Source organism: Gracilinanus agilis, chromosome 5, assembly GCF_016433145.1.
Source record: "Gracilinanus agilis isolate LMUSP501 chromosome 5, AgileGrace, whole genome shotgun sequence".
Taxonomy (NCBI): domain Eukaryota; kingdom Metazoa; phylum Chordata; class Mammalia; order Didelphimorphia; family Didelphidae; genus Gracilinanus; species Gracilinanus agilis.
The window spans coordinates 50,263,072-50,275,422 of record NC_058134.1 but is presented as its reverse complement, the minus strand read 5'-3'; the positions used below and the strand labels follow the sequence as shown (position 1 = coordinate 50,275,422).

Below are 12,351 nucleotides of genomic sequence, written 5' to 3'. Positions count from 1 at the left end.
TTTTTCTTTTTCTGTTGTTTACTCATATTTTTTCCTTCTTTCCCCCCTGTAATTGGCTGTAATCTTGTTCCTCTTGATTATTTGCTGGATCTGTAGTTTTGGGCTATTCTGCGCTGAAGGGGCTTCTCTGCTCTGCTGATTGACTCAGTTAATGAGCCCTGAGGCCAGATATTCCCCAGCTGGCAGTAAAAGCTAAAGATATAATTATAGCTACTTTCACTCCAGTCTGTGGGGAAAGGGTGTTGGAGTTTCCCTGCCCTCTGAAGACTTCTTATCTGCCCTATTGATAAGATTAAGCTAGAGAGGAATTGATCTGCAGAGCTGGATGTGCCCTGAGGCCAAAACCTCAAGAAAGGAAGGGGAGGGGCAAGATAGAGTGTTTTGGCTGAGACTAGACTGCCCTCTCAGTGCTTCTCCAGCTGCCTTCCTGGTATCTGTGTTCAACTCCCTCAGCCTAGCAGCTGTGCCAACAAGGTACCCCCTCTTGACTAGCTCCCTTGCTTGCCTAGAGATTCCACGATCTGCTGGAGACTCAGCACATTAGGTGGGGGAGGGGATCTGGGATCTTCTTTTTCCTTTCCCCTCAAACCCGACAGTTCAAGAATTCAGGCTTTTTTTTTTCCATGTACCTTTTAAGTATCCCCCCAGCTCTGTTCTGTTGTCAGATTTGGTTTTCTATCCCCTCAAAGCACTTTGTCCTTGATTGGTGTTGAAGAATTTTCAGAGGTCTGGAGCCTTGCTGTGTCTAAGCTGCCACCTTCCCAAAATCCCACTGTCATTGTAAATATAACCTAGAAAGTATATTTTCATGAAGAAACATACTCAGAAAATGTGTGGTATTCATGGCCTTGAAAATTATAATGCATTCAGTCTTAACATCTCTTGGGCCATTATCATCTGAGTTCTATATTCAGATTTTTTTTTAATGATGGTAAGGGAAGGAATTGGAAAAAATTAAATTGCTTTTGACCTAGATGTTAGTATAAAGAAATGTTGCTGAACTTGCAACCGAGTTAATATAAGACAGAAAATCAATTAAAAAAAAATAAATTCTGAGGTGTAGCTGTTAAAGACACTTTCTTGAGTCCTATGATAAGAGTAATGCTGAGAAAGAATAAATCATCTTATTTGTCATTTAAGAACCCTTGCATTGTGTGTCCTTTAAATTGAAGGCAGATTTGCGACTTCAGATGGAGGCCCAGCGCCTTTGCCTTTCCTTGGTTCATTCAGCTCATGTGAAGCAGGTACAGGCATGCATGGAAGAGGAAACAGCCAGTGCACTGAGCAGCCTCAGAGAGGGCCTTGTTTCTGCTCATGAAGAAGAGATGAAGGAGCTTCAGAAAATGCATCATTTAGAACTACAGAACAGAAAGGGACAAAAAACAGGTAAATTGTGGATGTTGTTTTTTTGAGCAGTCTGAATGTCTGAATAAAGTCATCAATCAGTGGGGCCTGGGCTGGAGCCAGCTGAGCTGTGCTCTGTTGTGCCATCATGTTGACTCTGCCTTGAGAGGGTCAAGGAGCCAAGGAAGTCCAGCCCAAGGAAACCAAAACAGTCCTTAGTATTTGACTCAGAAGCCCCCAAATGGATCCATGTCCATTGTCCTGCCCAAATCCTCTCATGGATGCAAAAACAGAAATTTGGGACAAATTAGGAGATAGACTCAATTCTAGGTTTTTAAAACCTTGGTCTATAGCAGTGGTTCCCAAACTTTTTTGGCCTACCACCCCCTTTCCAGAAAAAATATTATTTAGAGCCCCCTGTCACATACTATCACTGCCCCCTTAATGCACCTGTGGCCATCACCGCTCCCCTGGATCACTGCAGCACCCACCAGGGGGCGGTGGCACCCACTGTGGGAATCACTAATATATACTGTAACCGTATCCACCTTTGAGAGTAAGTAGCCAAGGGCTTTCCTCCCAATAGCATTGGCCTCCCAATAATAAACCTCATTTTCATAATGAAATACATGCTCTGAATGGAAGAAAAATCAAATCCTATTTCTAGTTCATCCAAATGTACTTTAGAGATCTGCTTATGTCTTACTAAGTACTTTAAGATCACTATTTGATAAGACTATATTTAAGCATGAAAGGCAGCATTGTGAAGGACAACGGTGTCAGACCCTGGCCTGTGGGCTACATCTATGTGGCCTGAACCAGATTAAAATGTAATTGAGGACTGTTTAGCAAAATAAATAAAAATATAATTAAATACAGATAAAATTACATTTTAGAATTGAAGTTGGTAAGTATCTCCCAGGATTCTTATTTATGGATTAGTAGTTCCCATTTCTATTTGAATTTGACACCAACACTGGTGTAGTGGATGGAGAGCTGACCTCAGAGTGAGGAGGGCTGACTTCAGTCCTGCCTTCATTGTGTACTTCTCTGACTGTGGGCTCAGTTTTCTTATCTATAAATGAAGAGGTTGGCCTCATTGCATCTCGTTCCTTCTGGTTCTTTCTCTGACTTTCAGAAAAGGTGCCAGTCTATACTATAAAGGAACTTCCCCTCCAAGAACTCTTTCTATCAATCTGGTCCAATGAAAAGGCATTAAGTAGGCATGCTACTAGACTTACTTGCACCAGTGCTTTCTTTTCTCCTTTAACCAGGGACAAAACTAAATTCCTAAGAATATATCTCTCTAGGGTACCAAAATAGAAGATAATTTTGAATGTAATCGATTTGAAAGAATTTTATTCCAGCAAGGTTAGATATACCAGAAGATTAAAATATTCCAGGTGAAATAAATGCTAAATAGCTGTATTTCAGCATGCAGATTGAAAGATATGATATGTTATCTGTTTTAATAGATGAGGAAGTAATGTCTTTAGAGATTCTTATGGAAAAACTCCACAGAGCAGTGACTGAGGAATGTTCTTGTTTTAATCAGGTAAGATATTAATTTTTAAATATTATTAGCTAAAAAAACTTTTCTAGAATCACTGTTTTTGATGAGCAAAATTACCTTTCCCAATTTTCTATACTACAGCACCTTGTAAATAGGTCTCTGTCACACAGTAGACCATTGATACGTAGTTTTTCTTTTATTTTAATAAAGTTTATTCTTTCTTAGCAGTCTGTCTGAATCCTAGACCAGAGAATGCCATCTCTTCAGTAATAAAGGGAGAACAGGGACAGATAACACACAGGAGCACTTCTGTTCTTTCAGAAGACAAGGGCAGCCACAGATCAGCACCTGCCAAGACCCTCTCAAGCCCTTTGTCCTTGCTCACATTTTACCCTTTCCACTGAGAGAGTGCAGGAGATGTAAAGGAAAGCCCAAGACGATAATGGCTCATCCATAAACTGGATCTCTTTTTCTCAGTAATGTCACCACTCTGCCTAATCCCATTTTCCAAACTGTCCATGTAGAGGAGATACATGTTTCAGGAGAAAGGTCCAACTTAGCCACTTAGTTCTGTTACCTTGGGCAAATAGCTTTTCCTCTCTGTTCTCAATCTTCATATATGTAATAATACTATTATCTCCTATTTTTATAGTGCATTATGGTATAAAGGCACTTTCCCACCCTCCTGGGAATTAGACAGTTGAAGCTTCCTCCCCATTGTACCAAGGACAGTCTCTGCCCACCTTCTTACACCATGGACTTGGCAGAGCTCTTCAGAACCAGACCTTCTTTCTCCAAGTCTTCTGTTCTCACTCATTTCTAAAATGAATGTGATAATACCAGAACCTTGGCAAGGTTCTTAGGATCAAATGAAATAAAATATGGAAAGTGCTTTGCAGACTCTCCTGAGGAGGAAGTCGAAAATGCTAGCAGTGATGCTTGCTGCTTCTGAGGCAGGTCTGGAGTTCTGGCTTTCTTTCCATGGCCAGAATTCTTTATATTCCCTTCGAAACCATAAAGAACATTTGGCAGCCAAAGCCAACCCAAAAAAATGACTTAGCACAATTATTTTAGTTTTTAATTAAATCATTGACAAGCTATATATAGCTAACCATATTTTTATTAAAAATTCTCAATCACCAATTCATATTAAATGTTTTGGGAAACTTCTGTCAGATCTTTTGAAGGAATATGAGGGAACTCTTAATTTAGATGATTAACAAAACTGAACTTTTCATAATATTTATCAATAGATTCTATTTCGTATAGATTTATATAGAAGCAAAAATAATACTGCCATTTGTAAATTTTCTGTTTGATCACTCAGAACAATTAACCAAGTTAATAATATATTGAATGCTTCTGAAGTTTTTGTGCAAGCCACAAAAACAATTCTTAAACATAAGGGGAAAGGTATGTAGAATGTAATCTTCTAATTATTGGATCAACTAATCCCATAGATAATGCTAATTGGCCTATAATGTTTCAGGATTGTCATTTTGTGCTATTTCTATTCTGAAATTGGCACCATGTTGAATATCAGCTAGGAGATGGATTAAAATCCAAGGTGAATTTCATCATTAAAAAGCTATTGAGGGCAGCTGGGTAGCTCAGTGGAGTGAGAGGCCTAGAGACAGGAGGTCCTAGGTTCAAACCCGGCCTCAGCCACTTCCCAGCTGTGTGACCCTGGGCAAGTCACTTGACCCCCATTGCCCACCCTTACCAATCTTCCACCTATGAGACAATACATCGAAGTACAAGGGTTTAAAAAAAAAAGCTATTGATATTATACAAAATTTAACATTTTATTAAAAACAAATTGAAATATTTGTTCAGGAAAAAATCTTGAGAAAGAAATCTACTTTGTTCAACAGAAAATATTTCAGTCTCATAGTAAAAATAATTTTATATTTTCTTATATTCTATGTAAAACATTGAGAGACATTTTGCTTAAATATTCTATTCACAATTTGACATGATGAGTTAGTTTTGTATTACTAAATATATTATCTTTTTCTTTGTTTCCTTTTGCTTTCATCTCTCCTTTAAATTGTTAGGTACCTCTGTTAATATAATTTTGAATGATCTGTTATAGTTGAAATAATAATTTGCATCCTGATAATTTTATTCCATTTTGGTATCAACAGTCTCTATGTAATGTCCTTGGTGCATATAACACAACTCCTTTCAAATATGAAATAAAAGTAGAAGAAAAAGAAGTTTCCAATATTTATTCCCCAGAAGTTCAAGAAGATAGCTCAGAATTGCAGAATTATACATTTGAAGCTTCAGGTAATGCTAAAAAAACTTTCAAAAGGTGACTATAGTATTAAATATAATATTCTAACTTTTCAATGCTCTTTTATAACAAGCCTTAATTTAAAGTGATCATCACCCACTAAATTTGGTTTTGTAATCTGAATATAATGATATTTTTAGAAATCCTGCAAATTTTATATTAAATGTATTTTCTCTAGTTTTTATTCACTAATGAGGAGTGTTGTGTTTTGTAACACTTCGAAGAATAGCAAAGTCTGTTTAATATAAAGATGACTTTTCCATTATGGCATGGGCAAGTAACCTAGATTACAATCCAAATCCAAATTGAGTAAAGTACCAGAAAGTGATATTTGGGGTATGTATTTATACTTGAAAAAGCACAGTATGATATCTTTAAAAGGTTATGAGATAGGAACTTTTACCATGAAAGTTGATAAACTTTTTCATTTTTTTTTAAATTTGTTATTGTAATCTCTTAAAAATTATTTATTTACTTAATTTAGAGTGTTTTCCCATGATTATACATGATTCATTTTCTTTACATCCCCTCCTCCCTCCCCCCTCCCATAGCCAACGAGCAATTCAACTGGGTTTTACATGTATCACTGGCCAAGACTTCTTTCCATATTATTAATATTTGCAATAGAGTGATCATCTAGAGTCTACATCTCCATTCATGTCCCCATTGAACCATGTGATCAGTCCTATGTTTTTCTTCTGAATTTCTGTTCCCACAGTTCTTTCTCTGGATGTAAATAGGATTCTTTCTCATAAGTTCCTCAGAATTGTCCTGGGTCATTGCATTGATGCTAGTAGAGAAGTCCATTATGTTCGATTGTACCACAGTGTATTGGTCTCAGTGTACAATGTTCTTCTGGCTCTGCTCCTTTCACTCTGCATCAATTCCTGGAGGTCTTTCCAGTTCACATGGAATTCCTCCAGTTTATTATTCCTTTCGGCACAATAATATTCCATCACCAACAAATACAACAATTTGTTCAGTCATTCCCCAATTGAGGGACGTCCCCTTATTTTCCAATTTTTTGACATCACAAAGAGCGTGGCTATAAATATTTTTATACAAGTCTTTTTCCTTATCTCTTTGGGGTACAAACCCAGCAGTGGTATGGCTGGATCAAAGGGCATTCAGTCTTTTAAAGCCTCCAGAATGGTTGGATTAATTTATTTACTGTCATATTGGCTAGCCTGATAAGTGTGAGGCAGTACCTCAGGGTTGTTTTGATTTGCATTTCTGATTATAGGAGATTTAGAACACTTTTTCATGTGCTTATTGATAGTTTTGATATCTTTATCTGAAAATTGCCTATTCGTGTCCCTTGCCCATTTGATAAACTTTTCCCTCTATAAATGAGTTATAATTTTTCCAGAATAGAAACCTGAGGTGATTGTCACTAAATCTGAAGAATTTCAAGCTAGAAAAGTTTTGTGAATGTGCCTAAGCTAGGCAAGGTTCCTTACTAGAGGGTTATTCCTCCCCACAGAGAAGGTTTTTCAGCCATCATAATTCATGAAGATTATCTCCTATGGCACAGAAAAGCTGCAATCATTGTTGATGAAAGGAATGTTCACAGGGATAAAATCATGACTCCTCAAAATGAAATAGATATATAAAATACTAGTTGTCCCATCATATACTGCAGGATTATTAGAATTACATGGATAAATAAGTTTTAATATAAAACAAATAAAATCCCAGATTTCTTACCAAAAACAGAAAAGCTACTTCCAAATGAGAAAAGGGATAGTTTTCAAACTGTTTGAAATTGATTCAACAGAGGGGCAGCTGAGCAGCTCAATCGATTGAGATCCAGGCCTAAAGACGGGAGGTCCTGGGTTCAAATCCAGCCTCAGACATCTCTTAGCTGTGTGATCCCAAGCAAGTCACTTAACCCCCACTGCCTAGCCCTTACAGCTCTTCTACCTTGGAACCAATACACAGTATTGATTCTAAGAAGGGGAAGGTATAAGTTTAAAAAAAAAACAGTTGATTAAACCTATTTATAATGCTGATTGACAGTAGGCCAAATGAACAGCAAATTGTATTGTAAAAATACTCACTGAGGACTGAGAGAGTTTTTAAAAATTATTTTGTCTTTTTAACCCATGGCCCAGGACTGAAGGCTCTGGGTTTACATAGACTAGGTTTAGTCTGGGAGGGATCTCCAGATCTCTTTGTTTGGCTTGCATACTCACCTAAGATGTTCCCTGAGAAATTTAGACTATATCTCTTTCTAGGTGTACACAGAAAAGGTAAATGTCCCCAGAACTGGCATACAAATTTTCAGAGTTACAGTATCTTAAATATATACAAGATAGACTTTATTTCACCTAATAGAAAACACAGCAGATTTACACCTAAGTCTATAGTCAGGATAGCTCATAGTCAAGAAATGAAGTTGCAAAGTTCCTAGCAGAGTGCTTGGCACACAGTAGGCTTTCTAGAAATATTTATTCTCCGTCTTCCACCCTGCCTTTCCTTCCCCACTTGCCCTCTCTGCATCATTCCACTCTGTCCACTGTCCCTTTGAAAGGCCACCATCTAGCTGGGACACAGATAAATACTGTTCTTGGTTCCTCCAGGCTCCTCCTTAGTGAAGTACCAGTGGAGAGCCAGGACGCTTACTGCCATACCACCAAGAAGCCATCAAGGCCACAGTAAAGGATCCTATGTTAGTGTCAATTGAAAGTGTTGACATGACATATAGGAAGAAGTTTTCAATGCCAGGAGAGAAAGGAGCTTCCTCCTTTAACCTCCAACTTGGCATTTCATGAATAAACTTGATAATTAATCTGAAAGCATTTGTTAAATGCCTACTGTGTGAAAGGCATGCCTTTAAGCTTGAGAGACAGACAAAAATTATACAGTTCTTGCCCTCTGAGGAGTTTACCTTCAATCAGAGAAAATAATATTCACACATGGCATACATGTATGTGCATTTATCTATATAACTGTGTTTATACACAAATGTATGCCCATATTTGTGTTTGTTCACATGTATGTGTGCAAGTATATGTGTATGTGTTTGTATACATGTATTTTATGTATATACAAAATATAAACGGGAAATACCAGGCCATTTTGATGGGAAGGTACTAGAGATTGGATGGGTCAGAAAAGGCTGATTGCAGGAGTTGAGACTTAGAACTGGGCTCTGAAGCAAACGAGGAGTTTTAAGAAACAGAAGCAAGGAGAGAAGGTTCATGGGGGACACCTGGTGCAAAGCCCTGGAGAAGAGAAGCCTGGCCTATGTGAGGAATAGCAAGAAGGCCAGTTGGGTTGACGTGTAAACCATAAGAATGGAAGCAATGTGTATAAAAACCTGGAAAGGTGGTTTGGAGCTAGTTTGTGAAGAGCTTTAAATTCCAGACAGGAGTTTGTATTTGATCCTAGAAGTAATAGGGGGCCACTAAAATTTATTGAGCAGAGGAAAAACTTGGGTAGACCCATGCTTCTAAAATTTCTTATTCTTAATAAATGAGCATTTCAACTGTGGTTGCAGGAGTAATGAACAAAAATATCTGCAGATAAAATCCAAAGAATGATAAAATATGCAAATTGCATAATATATCTATAATATAGAGTATAAAGTATATATTATATAATATTAAGAACAATTTTCATAAGGAAAGAATTGAAATACCCATTTCTTCTTAAATATATTTGTTCATTATTAAGAATTTATCTCAGTATGACTAATTAGCTTTATTTATGATATATGAATATTACTTTTCAGATCTTTTTCCCATGGAGCAATTTGATAATTGACAAATGTATTTTAAAACTATATTTTCTTTATGATCTAGATTTGCAATCAAATATGCAATCTCTTGTTAACAAAATAGCAGAAGAATACAACAAGCTGTTGGTACTTCAATCACAACTAACCAGGAATTGTGAAAAGGTTGGTATAATGGACAAACATTGTATTAAATGAAAAAACAACTTTTTTGTTCAAAATCTATTCTCTAGATTTCCAAATGTCTTTGTATCTAACAACTGGGAGAAGCCTGTCTATTCTTCAGGTTCAGGGGCTGCCCTTTGGCTGTAGTTCAGTTCACTTGTTATTCTTTCATTCAGTTACTAAATATATGTTGAGTACCTTTTCTATATGTAGCTCTGTTCTAGGAATTGGAGTTGAAACAAAAGAAATATCAGGCATGGTAGTTGTCTTGCATTAGATTGCAAAAGACTTAGGAGTGGGAAGTAGCACATAAAATTTCCAGACCAGGTATGATTTAGTGCCAAAAATGGATGGTGTAAACAAGTGAGTACAATGGGAATGAAAATGAGAGGAAAATCATTATAAACCAGAGTTGTTAAAAGAGGCCTTAAGGACAGTTAGGACTTTAATAGGTGAAGATAAGGGAAGAACATCTCAGGTGGGGTAGTACTGTAAGCAAAAATTGAGAATGAGGAAAAGTAGAGAGTCCCTGTTGGGAAATAGTGATAAGATTGGATAGAAAGGGTTTAACCATATTATGGAGAACATGGAAGGGCAGGCTGAGGAATTTCAGCATACTTCTTAAACAGAAGAAAACATTAGAGGTTGTTGAGCAGGGTTGTGATATGATGAAACTCATATTTTAAGAAAAAGAATCTGACAATAAGAGTGTTATAGTACTTGGAGCTGAGATCTAAGAGATCATCTAGCACACTTTCCTCATTTTATAGAGGAGGGAATGAAAGCTTAGAGAAATACGGTGACTTTCCCAAAGTTATACAAGTATTAAGTAGCAGAATGGAGATTTGAACCCAAGTCTTCTGACCACAACCATTGCTCTTGCCATTCTGCATCTTGGCCTTAATGGAAGGATGTAGACACTTTCTTATTTGGTCAATTGTTTGCAGTAGTGCAAAGCTGGCATAATGGGGTTCTGGTCTAGGGGGAGAGTTGTGGGAATGGAAGTGTAAAGAGAAGACACTGAAGCAAGGGGACCTCTGTCAAGGAGCTCTCACTATGTACCTACTATGGATCAGGCATTGTCTGCTCCCTAAGATCAAGGAGCTTCCTTTTTAATTGGACATTTTTAAGGAATAATTTAATTGAACTTAATAGATAAACAGATTAGAAGGGATGATCAAGTCCAGGACCCATCCAGCTGATCCCCAGAATACAGGGTGCAGATTTCATGGTCCATCTCGCTGTTCCCATGGGAGGCCTTTACAGTAGCTGACAAGCAGCAGCTCCACTCACAGTAACTGGTCAGTTAATAAATATTTATTAAAGATTATTAAGGATATACCAGGCACTGTGCTAAGCCATGGGGATACAAAGAAAGACGAAGATGTGGACCCAGGCCTGTAGGAGCTCATGTTCTAAAAGGGAGGAAATATTCCAATATCTATGCATATAAGATATTTGCAGTATAAATGGAAAGTCATCTCAGAAGAAAGGCATGAGAAGTGAAGGACACTGAAAAAGGCCTCCTGCAGAAGGTGGGATTTGAGCTGAGACTTGAGGGAAGCCAGGAGGGGGAGCATTCATGGGAACAGCCAGAGTTGGGCGAAGGGGTATCATGTGAAGAAGCCACAAGGAGGCTGGACTGTAGAGTATGTGGAGAGGAGCAGAGTAGAGGAAGATTGGACAAGTCACAAGAGACCAGAACATGAAGAACTTTAAAAGGTGAATGGAGGGTTTCCTGTTTCCTCTTGATGAAATGGCCCTAATAGAAACAGACCAAGAACCTGACCTTGAGAGCCTTGGGAATAGCCATGCTTCCAGTGCCGTCTCCTCTGCCATCATCCCAAGAGACCATCCCTACGAAGACACAGCCTGGGCACCGCAGGGCCTGAAGACCCACAAAGGGAAACTCTTGTGGCCAGAGGGTTCAGCATTAGAAACTGATGTGATTTTTTTATCTGTGGAAATAGATTTAAAATCAAAGCATTATTATTTGCTTTTCTGCTGCACTCTAAAGGCCATGAGACTTTGCCCTCTCACTTGCAGCTAAAGCCTTCTACAACGGCTGTCTCCCCTGCCTACAAATGCGAGCTCCTTCAGAGCAGGAACTGTCTTGCCTTTCTGCTTCTATTCCTAGCACTTAACTCAGTGCTTTGCCAAACTCCTGAATGCTTTATACAGTCATCCTGGAAGTAATAGGGAGCCACTGGAATGCCTCAGACTGGGGCGGAGGTGACGTGGTCAGGCTGTCACTTCGGCAGCTAATTGGAGTACTGACTGTGCTGGGAGAGACTTGGAGCAGAGAGACCTACTAGAAGGCATTTTTGAAGTAGCCACAGAACAGCTGTGCCTGCCTCCAGGCTCTTCCCTCTCTTGTCTATCCTTGCTGTACCTGCCAGCCTTTGTGCCCATCTTCAGGCTGCCACGCATAGTCTGGCACCCCCTGAGCTTCTTGGCCACTTCCTGTGATTGTCTCATGTTTACACCAGCCCAATTGTCTGCTTTCTGCTTCTGAACATGGCGTGCACTCAGGCTGCTCCTTATGCATGGAATGCTCTTCCCTGCCTTCTTAAAGTCCATTAAGTTACCTTTACAGTTCAGAATCCAACTCCGCTGGCTTCTGGCCTGTTCCCCTGTCCCAGAGCTTTGGTGTAGGGCTGGGGGATGCTGGATGTCTCCATCAGCCCCTGGTTCTCCCATCCCACCTCACCTACCTTCATATCTTGCCCAGTGGTTGGCCCAGGCCTGTGCTCAGTGGGCTCCTAAGAAGAGTTTGCCGATTGATGGCATTAGGGTGAGAACTTAGATGAATCTCGGCTCTACTACTCACCACCTCTCTGTCCATGGCGTTTGCACTGATGTCTTTGTAGTAGCAGCATGACAATGGAGGGTTTATAGGAGCTGAGGTCTGAGAAATTTGGAATAGGGTCATAAATGTAGAGCTGGAAGGGACCTTAGAGACCACTCGCCTCATTTCACAGAGGAGGAAACAGACCAGGGGAAGGTAAGTGACTTCCTCAAGGTCACACAGGTAGTCAGCATTGGGGGCAAGATCTAACTTGGGTCCTTCAGGTCATCCAGCTCCAGTGCCCTTTCCACTGTGTTCCTTTGTCTCTAGGAACAGATACAGAAGAAAAGTGCTCCTTTTATTAAAAAATAGTGGCTAAGATGCATCAGTAGAAAAAGTAGCCAGAATATCTCACCAGAGTTTAGAAATGAGCATCTAGATTTTTTTAGAGGTTAACTAATAAATGAGCTGTCCTCTTTTGATTGTTAGACAGAAAATCCTAG

The 12,351-nt window shown here is 39.0% G+C and overlaps 1 protein-coding gene across 1 annotated transcript in view; it reads left to right on the top strand.

The window, feature by feature from the left end:
* The window catches only part of AKAP9 (A-kinase anchoring protein 9), a 189,301-nt gene that overhangs the window by 86,717 nt on the left and 90,233 nt on the right, over window positions 1-12,351 (top strand). Inside the window, exons 9-12 of the mRNA XM_044678911.1 lie at window positions 1,173-1,386; window positions 2,820-2,899; window positions 5,005-5,149; window positions 8,963-9,060. Of these exons, the coding sequence (XP_044534846.1) occupies window positions 1,173-1,386; window positions 2,820-2,899; window positions 5,005-5,149; window positions 8,963-9,060 (537 nt within the window). The remainder of the gene's footprint in view (window positions 1-1,172; window positions 1,387-2,819; window positions 2,900-5,004; window positions 5,150-8,962; window positions 9,061-12,351) is intronic.